The sequence below is a fragment of the Diceros bicornis genome, chromosome 19 (genome assembly GCF_020826845.1).
Source record: "Diceros bicornis minor isolate mBicDic1 chromosome 19, mDicBic1.mat.cur, whole genome shotgun sequence".
In the NCBI taxonomy this organism is placed as follows: Eukaryota; Metazoa; Chordata; class Mammalia; order Perissodactyla; family Rhinocerotidae; genus Diceros; species Diceros bicornis.
The window spans coordinates 30,285,447-30,307,428 of record NC_080758.1 but is presented as its reverse complement, the minus strand read 5'-3'; the positions used below and the strand labels follow the sequence as shown (position 1 = coordinate 30,307,428).

The following is a 21,982-nucleotide window of genomic DNA, read 5'->3' as shown; positions in this document are numbered from 1 at the left end:
CACCATGTACCAAAAGGCTCTTCTTGATCTGGACCTCTTTGCCCACGACGCTGGAGTCCTAGAGAACTCTCAGCTTCCAAGTCCACCAAGCTCTTCCTATCCCATATGCTTCTAATCTGCTGTTCCCCCTTTCTAGGATGTTCTTTCCCTGCCCCTTCCCATGGCTGCCATTCCTCAGTTTCAGCTCAAAATGTCACCCCCTGCAGAGATCCTTCTTCCCCCACCCTTCTGGAATAAGTCCCCCCAGCATTTTCTATCTTTACACTCTTTGGGGTTCCCCGAAGCTGCTGAGATCAAGATGTAATGATTTATTTGCTCGTTTGCTTGCTATCATCTGTTCATACACTATTCAAGGCTGGAGGCAGACATGGCGCACAGTAAGTCCACAGGGCCTGACCCACCATGGGAATCTCGTACAGGCTGTTGGTGATGGATGTGTCCCACTCTGTGCAGTCACAAGTGCCCTCTTTCGTAGCTGGGCATCCCTTCATCTCTCTGACAGGCATGTCTCGGAGGACAACGCCTGGACATCAGTGCCTTTCAACAGCACCGCTGGCCCCTTCAGCTCCTGGGATTTCAACATCGACTGGATGAAGGACAGACATGAGCATCATCCTCAGGTCAGCACCTGGTGACTGACAACAAAGGCAATTACTCCAGCATGTCCCCAGCAAGGTGTGAGTGACACTGGCCTGACAAGATGTCTCTTCAGAGGTGACCTATGAAGTCACTTGCAGGCTCTGGCAGAGCCCGTCCCAAGTGCTCTAAGGTGAGCAGGTGGTGGGGTGGGGTGGGGTGCATCGTTTCCCTGGCAGCATTGGCTTTCAGAGTCTTTCGCCCGAAGCCCCATCTTACAAATGGGATACAGGAGTTCCTCATTGTTGTGGCTGATCTCGTAGGACAGCGGTGAAGGCACAGCTTCCAGAGCCGACCACCTGGTTCAATCCTGGCTGCCCCACTTCACAACTCGTGTGATCTTGGGTAAGTTACTTAATCTCTCTGTGCCTCAGTTTCCTCTTAGCGTGGGGAAAAAATTAAGACCTACCTCATAGGTTTCACGAGAGGATTAAAAGAGTTATTCCTTATAAGACGCCTAGAACACTGCCTGGCAACAGGGAGTTCTTTATGAATGTTTGATCCTATTATCATTATTATCTGGCTCTGATCTTCCATTCCAGGAATCTTTATTCTATTAATATCATTGTTATTAGTTTTTAATTTTAAATATTTATCATTTATTCAACATACAATGAATATCTACTGTCTGCCAGGCACTATTCTAGGTGCTGGGGATACAGCAATGACTAAAATAAGTCCCTGTCCTCATGGGCATCGTATTTTAGTAATTCTTAAGGGTATATTTCATGATATGAAATATTTCAAACATAGAGAAAATAAAATACCAGACAGCCGTGTACCAGGATCCATATTAATGAATATTAACATTTAGCTCTATTTGCCTTACACTGAGCATAGAAGAAAAAGTTATTTCTTTCTTTAAAGAAAAGGTAACTGATGAGAGAGTGAGAGATCTTGTGCTGGTTCCTGGGAGAGGGAAACTTAGGGGCAGGCGGGCAGGGGTAATTTCATCAGCTGTTTCTTTCTGTCCCTCTGTCTAGTTGGCCCCACCCTGAAGATCACCAGGTCCTCTGGGACACACGTCCATGTGCATCAGAGAGTGAATCACACTCGCTACTGGAGCCACTTCTATCCCTCGTACCTGCACCTCACGTGGATGGAGAACAGGCACAAGATCCAGACCGTGGAGTCCCACCAGGTCATGATAAATGAGACAGGACCTGCTCTCTGGAGCACACGTGCCGGGCAGAAGCCATGCTGGACGGGAGCGAGTTTGCCTTCCGGGTGGTCCAGGATGAGCAGCCCCCAGTTCAGGCGAATATGACCCTGCTCAGTCATCAGGCTGGGGAAAGGTGAGTGCGGCCTCTCACCCAGCCCCTCTGGGCATCATGGCTGGGAGGGTCAGGGTGAAAACCCGGGCCTTCTGCCTGGGGTGTAGACAGCTGTAGGTCAGGGACTCAGGGCAGCACTGGATGAAGGGGAAGGGAGGGAGGATGCCCTAGGCTGGAGATCAAACTCGCAGGCATTCCCCCCTAAATTCCACTCCTCCCTCCCTCCCCCACACCCTCAGGAAGAAGAAGGAGAGGGACCTCCCTTCCCCAATTCCAAGCACTCTTCAGGTTGAAAGATCTCAGTCTTAACACTTGACTGCAGGAAATGGCAGAGAGTAAGGACTTTTGGGCACCATAGTGCCTTCTGGGAGGGCTAGTAATCAAGACTGGTTCAGCTGGCAGTTCCGGGAAGTCTATTTTAAAGAGAGACCAGAATTCTTGACTCAGCCGGGAACAGCGGGGTGCAGGTGCAGGATTCTCATTCTTCTACCGCTCAGTGTGCTCTCTCTCCCTCTCCTTTCTCTGCCCCTTTTTTCGCTGCTCCTCCTCTTCCCCTCCTCATCCTCTTTCTCCTCCTCCCACCACCCCTGTCCTGATCCTCTTTCTCTTCCTCTCTCTCACCCTTTGCGTCCTCAGATGACTTTCTCCACTAGGGGGAGCTGCTCGCTAGCAGTTCAGACCCAGAGGCGCGCACTGCTTGGTTCAGCAGGATCAGCTGGAGAGAAAGAATGACTGGCTGGGAGGAGAGTGGGCGGAGAAGGGAGGGTTAATATTGGCCAGGCCTGGGCGACAGGGGTAAGCAAAGTGTTGACTGACAGCTCTCCAGAACCACCTGAAGTGGGCAAGGACAGCTTCCCACAAGAATGTGAGCCTCTGTGCCTGCCTGTGCGTTTTATAGCCCATGTCACTACCAGTGAGAGGGTGAGGGGAATGCCAGGCTGGCAGAACAACACATCTTCACAACAGGGGCTCTGACCTGCATTCTCTCTATCCCTGAGAGAGCTGGCCTTCAACTGCCTGCTGTAAGAATTCTTTCTCATGGGATGATCCCACTTACCACTCAATTTCTCTATGCCCTTCTTTTTTGTTGTCCAGCAGAAATAATAAAAACGTTCACCCAGCGGGATATGCAGATCTGGGTGAAAACCTCCAAAGTGGTCCTTTCTGATGGGAAGCAAGCTACATTATTTCTGCAGTGGCAGTGCCCCAGTCTTCACCCTCCTTGGCGTTGGTGGCTATTACCTGCCATGTGCAGAGATTCTATCCACAGAGTGTGCATCTCGCGTGGCTGAGAAGTGCCATATGTTGAAGATAGCTGAGCAACCCACGTCCAAGCAGAATAGCGATGGGACCTACACCCTGGAAGACTTGCAGTTGGTGAGTTTCTTGGCGCAGGGATCTGAGCGGTGCTAGAATGTAAGGTGCATTATGAGGCATAGACTCCCATTCAGGCCAACCTCACACTGTCTGCAGCAGCCTACACACACACAAGCCCATTGGGAGCCCAGGTAAGCTCGCGTCTACTCCTGTGATCAGCTGGTTCCCCTCTGTCTCCTGAGTGGAGTGAGGTATTTATTAGTTATCTATTTATTTCTTAAACTTTTTTTTAACTTTTTTTGTTTCTGTATTGCGGTAACATCGGTTTATAACATTGTATACATTTCAGGTGTACATCATTATACTTCTGTTTCTGCATGGATTACATCATGTTAACCACCCAAATACTAATTACAACCCATCACCACACACATGTGCCTAATTATCCCTTTCGCCCTCCTCCCTCCCCCCTTCCCCTCTGGTAACCACCAATCCAATCTCTGTCCCTATGTGTTGGTTTGTTGTTGTTATTATCTACTTCTTAATGAGGGAGATCATATGGTATTTGACCTTCTCCCTCTGACTTATTTCACTTTCCATAATACCCTCAATGTCCATCCATGTTGTTACAAACGGCTGGATTTCATCATTTCTTATGGCTGAGTAGTATTCCATTGTGTAAATATACCGCATGTTCTTTATTCATTCGTCCCTTGATGGGCACTTAGGTTGCTTCCAAGTCTTAGCTATTGTGAATAACACTGCAATGAACACAGGGGTGCATGTATCTTTACGCATTGGTGTTTTCAAGTTCTTTGGATAAATACCCAGCAGTGGAATAGCTGGACCATATGATACTTCTATCCTTAATGTTTTGAGGAATCTCCATACTGTTTTCCATAGTGGCTGCACCCGTTTGCACTCCCACCAGCAGTGTATGAGAGTTCCCTTCTTTCCACATCCTCTCCAACACATGTTGTTTCCTGTCTTGTTAATTATAGCCATTCTGATGGGCATGAGGTGATATCTGGAGAGAGGTATTTAAACTCACAGAGCCCCATTTGGTGTCTCCTTCTGCCCATTGGTATGAGGTCCAGAGATGCCTGCACTTATCTTTGCTCCTGGGCTTCAAGGTGCTGCTGGTGGTGAGTTTCATAGTCACCTACATCCACAGGTGGCGGAAGCTGTAACAGGAGAGTTGGGGCAAGCATTATTCCTTAGGGAGGGAGGTCCGGGCCACCAGCATGGGCTGGCAAGAGGAGTCTGGGGCAAGTCCACAAAGTCACATGGTACCTACAAGTGTGATCCAGCCTCACGAAAAGGTGGTGAACACTCGTAGTTTCTCCAAACGTATCTTGGAATTCTCAGAGGCTTCCAAACTCATGTATGGTGTAGTGCCCTGGAATTTCAAGATTTTCAAATGAAGTTGGGAATCCAAGATATGCAAGTGGGGTGAAGGTTAAAGTTTTGAAAGCCAAACTCCGGAGTCCCCCCCCCCATAATCTGTTACATAATTCAGTTTTCATGTGATATATCTTTGGATTGAATAAAGAAAGTATCGCTAAAATCAACTCATAGAACCTATCTCAGGGACTTGGAGGCACTGACTTGTGGCAAAGTGAATATGGTCTTGGGGAAGAGGGAGAATCCCCCTCCGCCCTTTCCCTTAAGCTTCTTATGGCTGGCCAAATGATTAAGACAGGTTAGCAGGGAAAACCAGGGAAACTGAGTCTCTCAACAGAATAGCAGCGATTTTCATCTTAAATACCATCTTCATCTAAAGACAAAGGAGGATGTTGGAGGGGGGTAGGTTGGGATTTCAGAGGGGAAAAAGATAATTTACATGGAGAGGGAAATGTAAATGTTTGTCAGACAATTCTTTGCAGGGCCGCCTATAAAGAATGTGGCCTGAGAGACAAAAATTATAGTAATCAAGAGTATGTAGACTTAATTCTTCTCCTTCTGTCCTGATAAGAGTTTCCACAGATAAGGTCATCCCCACCTCTTCTCAGAACACAGAGGAAGATACCTTTACAAATGAAGATTTCCCTTATAAATGTAAATGTTTAGTAAACAAAACTTTGTTTAAAATGCGCTTAGCGAGGACCCTGCCAATATGTCCAGACCCAGAGTTAAATTCTTTTAGACAGTTAATAGGAGAGGTCAAATGTCCGTCAGAAAAAATAATTAAAATAAAAAAAAACATATTTCAGGGTGGCCAATTTTGATCTCCCACAATGGGTATGGGAGAGAGTTCAGAACTCAGAAAGAGGTGTTGTGGTGTCATGAGTAGGGTCTTCATTTCTGATCTGCGCCATAAACCCAGGACAAACAGAGTGCCTGCCACATAGTAGGTGCTCAATAAATATTCATGGAATGAATGAATGAATGAATGCCTGTTTTTCCCTACGGCTCCTGCATGCCCTGTGATGCATGGCCTCCTGCCCTCCCCAAGGGGCTCAAGCAGGGATAAGAAGCTGCAAGGACCTGTAGGTTTCCCCAACCCCTGCCCTTCACTCTGTCACCCCCACCTCCACCACAGACATGCTCCCTCCACAAACCCTCTCCATGTTCCTTCTCTCTGGCATTTGGAGCTGAGTCAAGGATGGACTTTGGCCATAGGGGCTCAGGGTGTCTGGACTCTGATGCACTGAGCTTCAGACTGGCCCTGCCTCCACCCACAGAGAATCAAGCACGTCAAGAAAATACATCTCCATCCTGCCCCTGATCATGACCAACCCTTAATTCTCAGAGCAGATTGTATTCTTATCCAGAGCTTTTGAAGTATGATTTCTTTTTAACACATATGCATTTTGAAATCACTAAGTTGCAGAAGCATTTTTCTCTCCTGAAATATGTAAAGAATAATATAAAAAATATCCATGGACCTACCATCCTGTCTTTGCAAAATATTAACATTTTCCCATTATGTTCTTCTGTTTCTTTTAGAAACACTGTCCTGAATTGGTGTCTATCATTCTCAAGCATGATTTTATACTTTCACGACATGTATAAATCCTTAAGCAATATTTAATATTACTTTTCTTGTTTTAAATCTTATATAATTGCAGTTATACTGTATACAGTGTTCTGGAACTTGATTTTAATTTTTATGCTTAGTAGTTTGTGGGATTTATTCATGTTTACATATGTAGCTCCACTTTCTACTGTAAGGATATGCCACTGCTCTGTAGGTTTCTGTTGTAAGAATATGCCATGATTTATCTATTCTTCTCATGATGGATATTGAGGCTTTATCTAATATTTTCCTAGGACAACTTTGCAACAAACGTTCTTACCTTTGATTCCTTGGGCACATACGGGAGAGTCCCTCTTGTTCCTGTAGCGTGGTCCCCAGTGCAGCAGTGTTGGTATCATTTGGGAGTTTTTGTTACAGGAAAAGGAGTTTTTGATTTTTGGCCAAGTTTTGTTCTTTCCATTTATACCTTTGATCTAGTTATATTTTTCAGCTGTGTGTGTGTGAGTGTGCGTCTGTGTGTTATAGGTGGAAGAGGTCTTGTTTTTTCTTCTACGAGGATAAATTATCCAGCACTCAGTGATCTGTACTCCCACCTTTGCTATATATCAAGTTTCTGTAAATTTGTGGGGTTTTTTTTAAATTTTTTGTTTATTGCAGTAACATTGGTTTATAACATTGTAAAAATTTCAGGTGTACATCATTGTACTTCTATTTCTGCATAGATTACATCATGTTCACCACCCAAATACTAATTACAACCCATCACCACACACATGTACCGAATTATCCCTTTCACCCTCCTCCCTCCCCCCTTCCCCTCTGGTAACCACCAATCCAATCTTTGTCCCTATGTGTTTGTTTATTGTTGTTATTATCTACTACTTAATGAAGGAAATCATGCTGTATTTGACCTTCTCCCTCTGACTTATTTCACTTTGCATTATACCCTCAATGTCCATCCATGATGTCACAAATGGCTGGATTTCATCGTTTCTTATGGCTGAGTAGTATTCCATTGTGTATATATACCACAGCTTCTTTATCCATTTGTCCCTTGATGGGCACTTAGGTTGCTTCCAAGTCTTGGCTATTGTGAATAACGCTGCAATGAACACAGCGGTGCATGTACCTTTACAAATTGGTGTTTTCAAGTTCTTTGGATAAATACCCAGCAGTGGGATGGCTGGATCATATGGTAGTTCTATCCTTGATTTTTTGAGGAATCTCCATACTGTTTTCCATAGTGGCTGCACCAGTTTGCACTCCCACCAGCAGTGTATGAGAGTTCCCTTCTCTCCACATCCTCTCCAACACATGTTGTTTCCTGTCTTGTTAATTATAGCCATTCTGATGGGCGTGAGGTGATATCTCATTGTAGTTTTGATTTGCATTTCCCTGATAGTTAATGATTTTGAACATCTTTTCATGTGTCTGTTGGCCATCTGTATATCTTCTTTGGAGAAATATCTGTTCAGGTCCTTTGCCCATTTTTTAATTGGGTTGGTAGTTTTTTTGTTGGTAAGATGCATGAGTTCTTTATATATTTTGGAGATTAAGCCCTTATCAGAAGTATGGTTTACAAATATCTTCTCCCAATTGTTAGCTTGTCTTTTCGTTTTGTTGATGGTTTCCTTTGCTGTGCAGAAACTTTTTAGTTTGATGTAGTCCCATTTGTTTATTTTTTCTATTGTTTCTCTTGCCCGGTCAGACGTGGTGTTTGAGAAGATGTTGCTAAGACTGATGTCGAAGAGCGTACTGCCTATGTTTTCTTCTAGAAGTTTCACAGTTTCAGGTCTTACATTCAAGTCTTTAATCCATTTGGAGTTAATTTTTGTGTATGGTGTAAGGTAAGGGTCTACTTTCATTTTTTTGCATATGGCTATCCAGTTTTCCCAACACCGTTTGTTGAAGAGACTTTCTTTTCCCCATTGTATGTTCTTGGCTCCTTTGTCAAAGATTAGCTGTCCATAGATGTGTGCGTTTATTTCTGGGCTTTCGATTCTATTCCATTGATCTGTGTGTCTGTTTTTGTGCCAGTACCATGCTGTTTTGGTTACTACAGCTTTGTAGTATATTTTGAAATCAGGGAGTGTGATACCTCCAGCTTTGTTCTTTTTTCTCAGGATTCCTTTAGCTATTCGGGGTCTTTTGTTGTTCCATATAAATTTTAGGATTCTTTGTTCTATTTCTGTGAAAAATGTTGTTGGAACTTTGATAGGGATTGCATTGAATCTATAGATGGCTTTAGGAAGTATGGACATCTTAACTATGTTAATTCTTCCAATCCAAGAGCACGGAATATCTTTCCATTTCTTTGTGTCTTCTTCAATTTCTTTCAGAAATGTTTTATAGTTTTCGGTGTACAGATCTTTCACCTCTTTGGTTAAGTTTATTCCTAGGTATTTTATTCTTTTTGTTGCAACTGTAAATGGGATGGTATTGTTAATTTCTCTTTCTGCTACTTCGTTGTTAGTGTACAGAAATGCAATTGATTTTTGTATGTTGATTTTGTATCCTGCAACTTTACCATATTCGTTTATTACTTCTAAAAGTTTTCTGGTGGATTCTTTGGGGTTTTCTATATATAAAATCATGTCATCTGCAAATAGTGACAGTTTCACTTCTTCCTTTCCAATTTGGATCCCTTTTATTTCTTTCTCTTGCCTGATTGCTCTGGCTAGGACTTCCAGTAATATGTTAAATAGGAGTGGTGACAGTGGGCATCCTTGTCTGGTTCCTGTTCTTAGAGGGATGGCTTTCAGTTTTTCACCATTGAGGATGATATTAGCTGTGGGTTTCTCATATATGGTCTTTATTATGTTGAGGTACTTTCCTTCTATCCCCATTTTATTCAGAGTTTTTATCATAAATGGATGCTGTATCTTGTCAAATGCTTTCTCTGCATCTATTGAGATGATCATGTGATTTTTATTCTTCATTTTATTAATGTGGTGTATTACGTTGATTGATTTGCGAATGTTAAACCATCCTTGCATCCCTGGAATAAATCCCACTTGATCATGGTGTATAATCTTTTTAACATATTGTTGTATGCGATTTGCTAGTATTTTATTGAGGATTTTTGCATCAATGTTCATCAGTGATATTGGCCTGTAATTTTCTTTTTTTTTGTGTTGTCCTTGTCTGGTTTTGGTATCAGGGTAATGTCAGCTTCGTAGAATGAGTTAGGGAGCTTCCCCCCCCCCTCAATTTTTTGGAAGAGTTTGAGAAGAATAGGTATTAAGTCTTCTTTGAATGTTTGGTAGAATTCCCCAGGGAAGCCGTCTGGTCCTGGACTTTTATTTTTGGGGAGGTTTGTGATTACTGTTTCGATCTCCTTACTGGTGATTGGTCTATTCTAATTCTCTACTTCTTCTTGATCCAGTTTTGGAAGGTTGTATGATTCTAAGAATTTATCCATTTCTTCCAGATTGTTGAATTGGTTGGCATATAGCTTTTCATAGTATTCTCTTATAATCTTTTGTATTTCTGAGGTGTCTGTTGTAACCTCTCCTCTTTCATTTCTGATTTTACTTATTTGTGCCTTCTCTCTTTTTTTCTTGGTGAGTCTAGCTAAAGGTTTGTCAATTTTGTTGATCTTTTCAAAGAACCAGCTCTTGGTTTTATTAATTTTTTCTATTGTTTTTTTGGTCTCTATTTCATTTATTTCTGCTCTGATTTTTATTATTTCCCTTCTTCTACTGATTTTGGGCTTTGTTTGTTCTTCTTTTTCCAGTTCCTTCAGATGCATTGTTAGATTGTTTATTTGAGATTTTTCTTGTTTGTTGAGACAGGCCTGTATCGCTATAAACTTCCCTCTTAGAACTGCTTTTGCTGTATCCCATAAATTCTGGCACGTCGTATTTTCATTTTCATTTGTCTCCAGGTAGCTTTTGATTTCTTCTTTGATTTCTTCGTTAACCCAGTTGTTCAGTAGCATTTTGTTTAATCTCCATGTATTTGTGGCTTTTCTGATTTTCTTCCTATAGTTGATTTCTAGTTTCATACCGTCGTGGTCAGAAAAGATGCTTGGTATTATTTCAATCTTCTTAAATTTATGGAGACTTGTTTTCTGGACTAATATGTGATCAATCCTGGAGAATTTCCATGTGCCTTTGAAAAGAACGTGTATTCTTCGGTTTTTGGATGGAATGCTCTGTATATATCTACTCGGTCCATCTGTTGTAGTGTGTCGTTTAAGGCCAATGTTTCCTTATTGATCTTCTGTTTGGATGATCTATCCGTTGGTGTAAGTGGAGTGTTAAAGTCCCCTACTATTATTGTGTTACTGTCTATTTCTGTTTTTATGTCTGTTAATAATTGCTTTATATATTTAGGTGCACCTACATTGGGTGCGTAGATATTTACAAGTGTTATATCCTCTTGTTGGATTGTTCCCTTTATCATTATGTAATGCCCTTCTTTGTCTCTTTTTACAGTTCTTGTTTTAAAGTCTCTTTTGTCTGAGGTGAGTACCGCTACCCCAGCTTTCTTTTCATTGCCATTTGCGTGGAGTATCTTTTTCCATCCCTTCACTTTCAGTTTGTGAGTGTCTTTAGGTCTGAAGTGTGTCTCTTGTATGCAGCATATATATGGGTCTTGTTTTTAATTTGTGGGTTTTTTTAATGAGGTCTTTGTTCCATTGAGCTTCTTGTTTATCTCCCTGTCAAGACTACACTCTATTAATTAGAATTGCTTTATGATAAATTTTGATTCTTCTTTTGGGAAAGTCTTCCCACATTTTCTTGTTTTCAAAACTATTGTGGCTATTCTTGGCCCAAATGCTTTTTTTTTTTTTTTTTTTGGTGAGGAAGATTGACCATGAGCTAACATCTATTGCCAATCCTCCTCTTTTTGCTGAGGAAGATTGGCCCTGGGCTAACATCCGTGCCTATCTTTATATGGGACGCCGCCACAGCATAGCTTGATGAGTGGTTCATAGCTTGATCCAAACCTATGAATCCCAGTCCACCGAAGCAGAGCATGGGAACTTAACCACTATGCCATTGGGCCGGCGCCCCAAATGCTTCTTTGAATCACTTTGTCAAGTTTCATGAAAACCCTTTTAGAATTATTATTTGACTGCATTGAATTTATATATTAATTCAGGCAAACTGACATCTTTCCAATATTGAGGTTTCCCTTTCATGGATATGATATACCTCTATTTATTTAGGTTTGATTTTGAGCTGTTCAACTCACAATTTTCTCGTTTTTTCCCCCATAACGGTCTTATGCATCCCTAATTATAGCTGTCTTTAATGTTTCCTCATTTATGGAATCTTTAAAAATTATTATTACTGTTTTCAGTGGTTTTTGACTAGTAAATAGAATTGTAATTGAGTTTTAAACATCAATCTTAGATCCAGCAAAATTATAACATTCTCTTACTGGTGTTAATAGGATGGGCATTCTTTTCATGTGTCACTCTGATAACATTAATCTAATTAACTAAAATGAGTTTCCACCTTTGCCACAGTTATGTATGCACGTGTTTTAAGAGTGGAATAGTTCTACAGGGTCTACATATAAAAACCAGGGTCTCCCCAACCTTCCACCATTCTCCACCTCCCAGGGGACACCATTTTCAACCCTTTAACTGATTCTTTTATATTTTATGCCCTACTATTGCATACAGTAGCATTTATATTGCTACTTCTTGATTTCTCACCCTTAGGCATTATTTATTGACTTCCCACTATGGAAGAGGGGATATAATGTTCTGTTACTCCTGACCTCATGCCGCACAAGCACACTTTCTCTTCTCCATCAACCTAATATAATCATAGTATAATTTTGGATAACTTACTAGTCAGTGTCTATGTTATAAGGACTATGAGAGAGTTATTTATGCTGAATCTTGTATCACTCCCAGGTTTTGCTTATGCTGGTCCACTCATGTGTGTGTCTGTGTAACCACCACCATATCAGGATCAGAACAATTCCATGACCACAAAGGTCTGCCTTATGCTGGCCCTTTAGAGTGACACCCATCCCCACCGTACCAAATCTCTGATACATGCCAATCTGTTCTCTATCTCTGTAATTTCAAGAATATGCTGTAAATGGAATCATACAGTACATGACCTTTTGAGATTGACTTTGTTCACTCAACACAATGCCTTCAGGAAACTTACAAGTCGCTGCACATATAAGTAGTTCATTCCTTCGTATTGCTGAGTGGTATTTCCCTGTAATGGATGCAGCACAGTTTGTTTAACTATTCACTTATTATTGAACATTTTGGTTGTTTCTAGTTTTTGCTATAGAAAGAAAGCTGCTATAAACATTCATGCACAGGTTTTTGTGTGGACATCAGTTTTCATTTCTATGAGACAAACACTTGAAAGATTAATTGCTGGGTCATGGAACCCACTTCCTCTCCTCAAAGAAGTCAGGAAATGATTCCTTCTGTTAGATACATTCACATACAAGTTCTGAGGTCCACATTGCTTGGTGCATTTGGGCTAAGTTTTACAAGTTACCTCAATAAAGGGTTGTAATAGGGAGTCATTCAGGAACAGACCAAGTTTCGTCCCAAAGCTGAGCAGGCCCTGGAAAACCCTCTTCCTTCCTCCAGCTGAGTAGCTCTTGGTTGAGGCTGGTGCAGAATGAGGTCACAAGCCAGCCACATCCTAGGTTGCTGGGCTTTGGAATTTGGGACCCAGCCCACAGCCACAGATCCTTCTTGTCCTGGGGCTCCCAAATGGGGAATCAGCATGAAGACCTCAAGATGGGGTGAGGGGCCAGGTGGAGAGAGCAGAGGCCCCACGCAGGGAGGAAGCATTACTTCTGCTAGGCCTGTCCAAGTCTCTCCGAAAACAGAAGATGAGCAACTCCTCAACTGTAGCCACCTTTTCTTCCTGATTCCTATTTCACAATCTAGAAGCAGGAACTGTCTAGAATCTGGAAGAAGGTTACTGTCACAGCCATGTCACCTTGTCATAGGCACTTCCTCTTATATCATGGGAGGCGGGCCTTCCCTCCTCTCCACAGAGCACAGAGGTCAGGGTTCTCCCCAGCACACACACGGGGACAGAGCAGGCTCCTCAGGCCTCCAGGATGCCCATCCCTGCCTCCCGGCCCCTCCCCCCTCCTCCTTGCCTGCTGCTGACTCTACTGCTGGGACTCACAGGTGAGCATTCCTTGGGGTAGACTCCTCTCCCTCTGTCTGGGGACTTTTAGGGTCTCCAGGTAAATACACGTACACCACCCAGAGCTACCACAGAAGGCCCAGACTGGGCACTATCTGAGAGCATGAAATCGGGGATCTGAGTGCTTTCTCTGTGGATCCATCACCTGCTGGTCACCAGAGGCGTCGAAATAGATGGTGCTTCAAAAAGCAACAAGGACAACTTTGTGCTTGTGAACTTGTCTAATCCTCACAATGACCCTGTGATAGCTATGACCATTATCTCTGATTTACAGATGGAGAAACTGAGGCAGAGACAGTAACTTTCCCAATGTCCTCTACCCTAAGGCAGGGGAGGAGCCAGGATTCAAGTCTAGGCTGACCAACTCCAGAGTTCATTCCTTTAACCATGTTATGCTGCTCAGCTTCTCGGAGGAGGCTAATTGCAGAAAAATTAGAAAATACAGAGAAGCGAACAGAAGGATACTCACCACCATCATGCCACTGAGAGATCACCACAATTCCAATTCTGCTGTGTGCGCTCACAAACCTTTGTTAATGATGTGTTGGGTGATTCCCATGTGCCCTTTGTTTTCCTGAGCTTTTAGTATGTATTATAATTTTATTTAATCCCCCCAAATCCTGTACACTACCATGCTAGGCCACATTTTTATATTTATTTGTGAATGCGTATATTTATGTCTGTGTGTATGTATGAGTGGGTGTGAGGAAGTGTACACTCACACACAGGAGTTTTTAAAAGACTTGCCTTACAGTTTTATTCAAATCATTTTCAGTCTACATGAAATGCACATTGAACAGATGTTTAACTTTCTCTGTCTCTCAGCCAACATCCCTCATTTCTGCTTCCCTAAATTTACCCGTTACCCTGCCTAAACTCTTAAGAGAAGTAAACTTCTCTCCTCCGTGTGTTACTATCTTGGAGTCCCTCTTGCATGCTGGATAGAGGTCAGGTGGAGAGAAGGGGACACAACATACAGAGACTCCTGCCTATCTGATCTGTATCTATAATTATATCCATATCTGTATGCATATCTACATCTATACCCTCTAACGTGAGCTGAAGTCTCCTTGCCGCAGGAATCTAATGAGTAATAACTTCAATTTCTTGAACACTCCCCATGTCCGGACACTGTTAGAAATGCCTATGCCTGTTATCTCATGTGATCACTATTTCCAAGGCAGATACTCTTGTCCCTTCTACCTTACAGAAAGAAAATAGAAGCACAGGGAGCTTCAGGGTCACTCAGTGGCCAACGGTAGAGCTGTGGTTTAAACTCAGGCAGTTGACTCTAGATCTCATGGGTTTAACCGTTACTCTCCTCCCATCCCATGAGATTTCTGCAGTTTCTGCCACTGAGTGTGGGGAAGGGTGGGTGTGGGGAAGAGGGTTTGTGGTTTTCTTCTCCTGGGCTTTTCTGCTTCCTGAGTAAATGCAATTTGCTTTTGTTTTTCACCAAGACATCTACACGAGAAACTCAGGTTATGACACAATTTCCACAGAGATTACCCACTTAAAATAGACTTCAGAGTCTCAAGGAGGTGCCACACTGGGCAATTCAGATATCATACAAACATTTTTTGGATACCTACTATTTACCGGGAGCTGCTATAGGAAGTTGGGGTGGATTGGTGAATAAAAGAGAAAAATTAGTTGCCCTCATGGAGCTTATATCTTAGTGGGGAAATGACAGTAAACAATAGACATAATGAATAAGTAAATAATATAGTGTATTAGAAAGTGATAACTGTTAAGGAGAAAACTAAAGTATAGCTGGATAAGAGAATTGAGAACAGACTCTGTAGTGTAGGATGTATTTTAAAGAGGGTAGAGGAATCACGGAGAAGGGGAAATTCAAACAAAGAGAAAAAGAAGGTGCAGAAGTGAGCCACGTGGTGAGCTGGGGGAGGAGCCTTCCTGATACAGAACAGCATGTCCAAAGGCCCTGAGAGTAGGATCCTCCTGCTGTGCTCAAGGATTTGGGCTTTTGCTCTGAGTGACATGGCTGCCGTTGCGAGGTATTGAAGAGAGAAGTGACATGATCTGACATGAGTTTTAAATTATTCTCGCATTTGGTTGAGAACAGACTATATCAGGACATAGATAGAGGAAACTAGAGCATGTAAGAGGTCACTGCCTTCCTGCGAACAAGAAGAAGCGGCTTCCACCAGGACAGTAGCTGGTAGAGGCAGGGGAAAGAGGCCAGATTTAGGATGCGTGCTGGAGGGGAGCCAACAGGATTTCCCAATGCATAGGATTGGGATGGGAGAGAAAGTCTCTAACGGTTTGGGGCCTGAGCATCTGGAAGAGTAAGGGTACCTCAGCTGAGACACAGAGGGCTGTGGAGGACATTCAGGAGTTCAGTTTGGGACATGTTAACTGTAGATGTTTATTTCCATCCAAGGAACATGTCCAGTGGGTGGTTGGACATACAAGTCCAGAGTTCAGGGGAAAGGTCTCGGCCAGAGAATTAAATATGAGAATTACAGATACACAGATGGCAGATGCATCTTGACCCTCTGCTCCTCTACTCTCCTCTCACCTCTATTCCTTCCATTTGTCCCTCCAATATTCATCTATAGTTCTCCCCATTTTTGTCTTAGCAGTTCCCATCTTCTTCTCCAGACTTCCAAACCCAAACCACCTGAAGCTCTGGGCACACCAAAGGACCGGCCCTGTAGTAGCATGTGCTTCCTTAGGAGGCAGGTTTAGTTACAAGCAGTGCTAAGTGGATGGGTTTCGCCAGCTCACCCTCTGCAAAGGTGAACACAAATATTCTCCTTGAGGAGTAGCTAAGAAATAGAATAGAGCACAGGATTTATTTGTGGTCTCACAACATCCTTCTCCCCTGATTTATATCCCTGCCACCAGAACCCATGCCTGTTTTTTAGGGCACCTCAAATAAGAAGGAATGCTTTTCTGTTTCTCTGTGTGTCCAGAAACTGGCTAGTCACTGAGGCAGTGAAATGGAACTGGAAAGTCTCGCCCCTGCAGTTCAGTGATTGGCCCAAAGGTGACTCGTGTCCCTTCAACTCATAACTCATTGTCCAAACACAGTCAACCACCCACAATTCTTTCAAAACACAAGTTTGAAGTCTGCTGTTTCCTTGCTTGCTCCCATGGTTCTATCTCCCCATTCAAGTTCAGGTTTCTCCACTCTATCAGCCTTTGGGACCACACATTTTATCTTTTTCCTTGAGCCATTTCATCCAATCCCAAGGCTCTACGTGGGGCGGTCACCTTGTGTTAGTACTTATTTTTGATTGTTGTAAAGTGTACATAACATAAAACTTACCATTTTAACAATCTTTAAGGTTACAATTCAGTGGCATCATGTACATTCACAATGTTGTGAAACAGTCACCACTATACATTTCCAGAAATTTTCAACATCCTAAGCAGAAACTCTGTTCCCATTAAACAGTAAGTCCCCTTTCCTCCTTCCCTCCAGCCCCAGTAATCTCTGATCTATTTTTTGTATCTATGCGTTTCCCTGTTCTAGGTACTTCATATAAGTGGAATCATAGATTTGTCCTTTTCTATCTGGCTTATTTCACTTAGCAAAATATTTTCAAGTTTAATCCAGGTTACGGGATGTATCTTAATGTCATCGCTTGTTAGTGCTGAATGACATTGCATTTTATGTATATACCACCTTTTGTTTATCCCTTAATCTCTTGATGCAAATTTGGGTCGTTTCTACTACCTTTTTGTTATTCTGAATAATGCTGCTATGAACATTGATGTACATGTATCTGTTTGAGTCCCAGCTGTTAATATTTTGGGATATATACTAAAAGTGTAATTGTTGCCGTCATATGGTAGATACTATGTGTAACTTTTGAAGAAACTTTCACTGTTTCCACAGTGGCTTCCGCATTTTATATTCCCACCAGCAATGTACAAGTGTTTCAGTTTCTCCACATCTTTGTCAACAATTATTTTCTGAATTTTTATTTTTTTTCATAATAGCCATCCTAAGGGATGTGAAGGAATATCTCATAGTGGTTTTTGCTTTGCATTTTTCTAATGACTAGTGATGTTGAGCGTCTTTTTATGTACTTACTGATCTTTTGCATACCTTTTTTGGGGAAATGTCTATTCAAGTCCTTTGTCCATTTCTTAATTGCGTTGTCTGTTATGTTGTTGTTGAATGGTGGGAGTTCTTTGTATATTCTGGATATTAATCCCTTATCAGATTGTGCTTGGCAAATATTTTCTCTCATTCTGTCAGTTGTCTTTTCACTATCCTGATAGTGTCCTCTGAGGCACAAAAGGTTTTAATTTTGATGAAGTCCAATTTACGTATTTTTTCTTTTGTTGCGTATACTTTTGGTGTCATAGCCAAAAAAATCATTGCCAAATCCAATGTCAGGAAGAGTTTCACTTCTGTCTTTTTCTCAGAATTTTATATTTTTAGCTCTTACATTTAGGTCTTTGATCCATTTTGAGTTCATTCCTTTATATGATATAAACCAAAGGTCCCACTTCATTCTTTTGTATGTGGATATCCAGTTTTCCCAGCATTATTTGTAGAAAAGTTTGTCCTTTCCCCATTGAATGGTCTTGGCACCCTAGTTGGAAATCACTTGACCATATATTTAAAGGTTTATTTCTAGGTTTTCTATTCTATTCCATTGGTTTATATATCTGTTCTAATGTCAGTTCCACAGTACTTTGATTATTGTAGCTTTGTAGTAAGTTTTTTCTTAAGGAAGTGTGAGTCCTCCAACTGTGTTCTTCTTCTTCAAGGTTGGTTGGTTATTTGGGGGTCCCTTGAGATTTTATATGACTTTTGGAATGTATTTTTTGATTTATGCAAAATATTTCTGCCATTGGGATTTTGACAGGAATTGTATCAAATCAGTAGATTGCTTTAGGTAGTAGTCAGTACTCATCCTAATAATATGAAGTCTACCAATCCATGAACAGGGATGTTTTTCCATTTATTTATGTCTTCTTTAATTTCTTTCAGCAATGTTTTGTACTTTTGAGTGTACAAGGCTTTCATTTCCGTGGTTAAATTTCTTCCTAGGTATTTTATAATTTTTGATGCTGTTCTAAATGGAATTGTTTGCTTAATTTCCTTTTTGGATTATTCATCACTAATGTATAGAAATGCAACTGATTTTTGCCTGTTGATTTTTTATCTTGGAAATTTGCTGAATTCATTTATTAGCTCTAACAGTTTTGTGTGTATGTGTATGTGTAATCACTAGAGTTGCTACATATAAAATCATGTCATGTGCAAACAGGGATAGCTTTACTTCTTCCTTTCCATTTTGGATACCTTTCACTTATTTTTCTTGCCTAATTGATTTTTCGGAATTTTGAATATTGCCGTGAATAGAAGTGGTGAAAGTGGGCATCTTTGTTTTCTTCCTGATCTTCAGAGGACAAACTTTCAGACTTTCTCCGTCTAGTATGTTGTTCACTGTGGGTTTTTTATCGTTTTGTGGAAGTTTCCATCTATTCCTGGTATACAGCCTGTTTTTATTATTAAAAACATTGACTTTTGTCAAATGCTTCCAGAAGAAGTGCAGCTCAGCTGACACCTTGATTTTAGCCCAGTAACACCAGTTGTGGACTTCTGACCTCCAGAACTGTAATAATATAAATTTCTGTTGTTTAAGCCACTAAATTATTGGTAATTTGTTACAGCAGAATTAGGACATTAATATAACATGATTACGCTATGGAAAAAAATCCCAGGAACTTGAAACAATGTTTTACTTTTTATTTAAACTACATGTTCATTGTGTGTTGGGAGCTCTGCCCGTCAGTGTCACTCAGGTATCCAGGCTGAAGGAGCAGACCCATCATGAGCATGTGGAAGAGGGAAGTTGATCTATAGAGGTTCTGAGAGTTAAATGCATATGCCACAAAATACATCCATCACTTCTACCTCAACTCAATGATCTAAAGAAGTCTCCTGGCCCCGTTCAATGCAAAGGTCCAGAAATGCAACCCTCTGTGAGGCCAGAGAGTGGATATGCAGAATTATTTGGTGAATCAATAGCCCTAGAGAGGGCTCAGGCACTCAGAGCGGCTCTCTGCCACATCACTTAACCTCTCTGTGCCTTATTTCCTCGTTTGTGATACGGTCTCACATTACATACTTGTTGTGAAGGTTACATGCAGTATCCATGCAATGTGCTGAGTTCAAGGCCCACCTGTGGTGTGCACTCAGTCAGTGAAAGCTGTTATTGATAAACGCTTGAGAAAACCTACAGGATCACATAAGCATGAATAAACGATCGGTTTGTTTTTCTCCAGGAGCAGCAGGTGTGGAGGAGCTGCAGGTGATTCAGCTTGAGTCAGTGACCATCGCAGCCGGAGGGACGGCCACTCTGCACTGCACCCTGACCTCCATCCTCCCTGTGGGGAACGTCCAGTGGTTTAGGGGGACAGGGCCAGGCCGGGAGTTAATCTACAATTTCAAAGGAGGCCACTTCCCCCGAGTAGAAAACGTTGCAGACACCACAAAGAGAAACAGCACGGACTATTCCATCAGCATCAGTAACATCACCCCAGCAGACGCCGGTATCTACTACTGTGTGAAGTTCCAGAAAGGGAGCCCTGATGATGTGGAGTTTAAGTCTGGACCAGGCACTCAGCTCACCGTGAGTGGTGAGTACAGCGTGGGCCTCCTTTGTCCCCTGGTGCGTGACAGCAAGTCAATAATAACGCTCTCCATTCTTTGAGCCACAAGAATCAGGTGTGTTGGAGGCTGCGTATGTTAATGATCTGATTTCACCCCCTTCCACAGATCAGGGAAGTTGAGGCCTGGAGAGGTCGTGCTAGTTGCTCAAGGCCCCACGGCTGGTAAATGGGGGGAAATGTCTGAAACCCCGTCTGCCTGGCTCCACAGCCCTTGCCTTTTCCAATCCCGTCCAGCCCTTTGTTCCTGGGAGGAGGGAACTGAAAGTCTGAGTGACTCCCCCAGTCACACGGTCAGACCTCGCCCCAGAGAGTGCCCCTCAATGTGGCTGAGTCTTCCTTTACTCAGCACTAACAGAGAACCTACTGTGTGCCAGGCTCTCCTCTGGGTGCCGTGGAAGCAGCAGTGGACAGAGCAGGCAAACGCTCTTCTCCCAGGAGGCTCACGTCCTCTTCCCTTCCTGTGAGGAGAAATCCAGGCAGGGCAGGGAGGAGAGAATGTGTGTTTCTTCACTTCATCCTCAGAAACATCACACTGAGAGGAATCCCTAAGAGGCCCAGACTCTCTGTTTGCTCTGACAGCCCGGCTGGAGGAGACGCGCACAGGTTGGGTGTTTGTGTGTCTGTCCAGAAAACTCGCGTGTGATTCAGAGACCAACTCACACAGTCACTGAAGGCTCCTGGCAGAGCTGGGCCATCTCAGAATGTCCCTCACCCAGGGAAGAGGTTCGCCATTTGTGTTACTTAGGTGTTTCCTGTTGACGCAGCAAGGATGTTAATTTAGGGTTTTCTGCTGGAGGCCCAGGATACTGAATCCTGAAATGTCTGCACAGGAAGGACCTTTAGGCCCAACTGCCCCAAACCCCATATTTACAGATGGGGAGCTTGAGGCCAAGAGATAACAGGGGACTTGCCCACGGTCACATGGCCAGTGAGGGAGGGCATCATTCCAGAACCCAGATCTGATTCCAGGCAGGCCCCTTCCTGCCCTGGCATTTTGCACTCTTTCTCTAGAAGAGCCTGGCCCATAGTAAGTGATGAATAAATTTTCTAACCAAACCACTGAACAGGAAGCCAGCATTTCTCCTTTCATCGGTTTCCCAAAGGTTCAGAATGCCCCTCGCGTTCAGGCCCTGAGGCCCGAGGTGATTGGGAAGCTCTCCTCATCCTCAGCCACATCATCCCCAATCAAACATACCATGTCAGCACCCAGAGCTGCCCATTATTTCAACAGCTGCATAACATGCACTGTATGGAGACAGCATCTTTCATTTTATAGTCTTCCATTGATGGATACAAAGTTGTTCCCGACCTTGGGATATTAAACCAGCGCTGCAACACTCTACTGAAGTTGGAGATGCCCACTGGGAGTGGCATTGCTAGGTCAGCAGATGTGTGTATTTTAATTTGTTGGATATTGCCAAATTTCCCGCCTAGAGGTGGTAGCAATTGAGTATCCCCCCAAACCTGCCCCTTCCTCAGAGTTCACCTCTGGGAACCTGTGTGCCCTCCTCTGTGAGATAAGGATGATGACCTGCCCTCCCAACACTATTAGAAGGATTAAAAATAATCTATGTGAAGGTTCTTAAGTGTGTCACACGCTTATGGTCAGTGATATAATCACAATCACGTTTATTGTTTATAAATGCTCCTCTTGTAGCCAAACCCTCTCCGCCCGTGGTATCGGGCTCCACAGCGAGGGCCACGCCTGAGCAGACAGTCAGCTTCACCTGCGAGTCCCACGGCTTCTCCCCCAGAGACATCACCCTGAAGTGACCTACAGAGTGCCCCCTTTCTATGAATAAATTATGTCTCATTTCTCTCTCACGTACTGTCAGAAAGGAATAGAGTCAGGTTTCCAGGAGTCTTGACTCCAGAAGAGCTTTCAAAGGTCCACGTTTGTTCCATCTGCCCTGATGTGTTGTCCTCATCTGCTGAGTCAATCTGGGTCACCAAGTGTC

General features: G+C 42.8%; 2 protein-coding genes across 2 annotated transcripts in view; both read left to right on the top strand.

Moving 5' to 3' along the window:
- LOC131418594 (signal-regulatory protein beta-1-like) overlaps positions 1 to 21,982 on the top strand; it is a 172,624-nt gene that overhangs the window by 39,283 nt on the left and 111,359 nt on the right. The gene's annotated exons all lie outside the window — the stretch shown is intronic.
- Positions 13,236 to 21,797, top strand: LOC131418764 (signal-regulatory protein beta-1-like). Its single transcript, XM_058563397.1, has 3 exons — positions 13,236 to 13,342; positions 19,638 to 19,991; positions 21,682 to 21,797. Exons 1-3 carry the CDS (start codon positions 13,270 to 13,272, stop codon positions 21,795 to 21,797), a joined length of 543 nt encoding a protein of 180 aa, XP_058419380.1. The 5' UTR covers positions 13,236 to 13,269.

What these genes read in the sequence shown, in the direction of transcription:
- LOC131418764 (XM_058563397.1), top strand. Translation starts at nt 13,270, where the DNA reads ATGCCCATCCCTGCCTCCCGGCCCCTCCCCCCTCCTCCTTGCCTGCTG. An exon ending in TCTACTGCTGGGACTCACAG is followed by an intron (nt 13,343 to 19,637) that starts GTGAGCATTCCT and finishes GTTTTTCTCCAG; the next exon opens with GAGCAGCAGGTGTGGAGGAG. An exon ending in CACTCAGCTCACCGTGAGTG is followed by an intron (nt 19,992 to 21,681) that starts GTGAGTACAGCG and finishes CTCCTCTTGTAG; the next exon opens with CCAAACCCTCTCCGCCCGTG.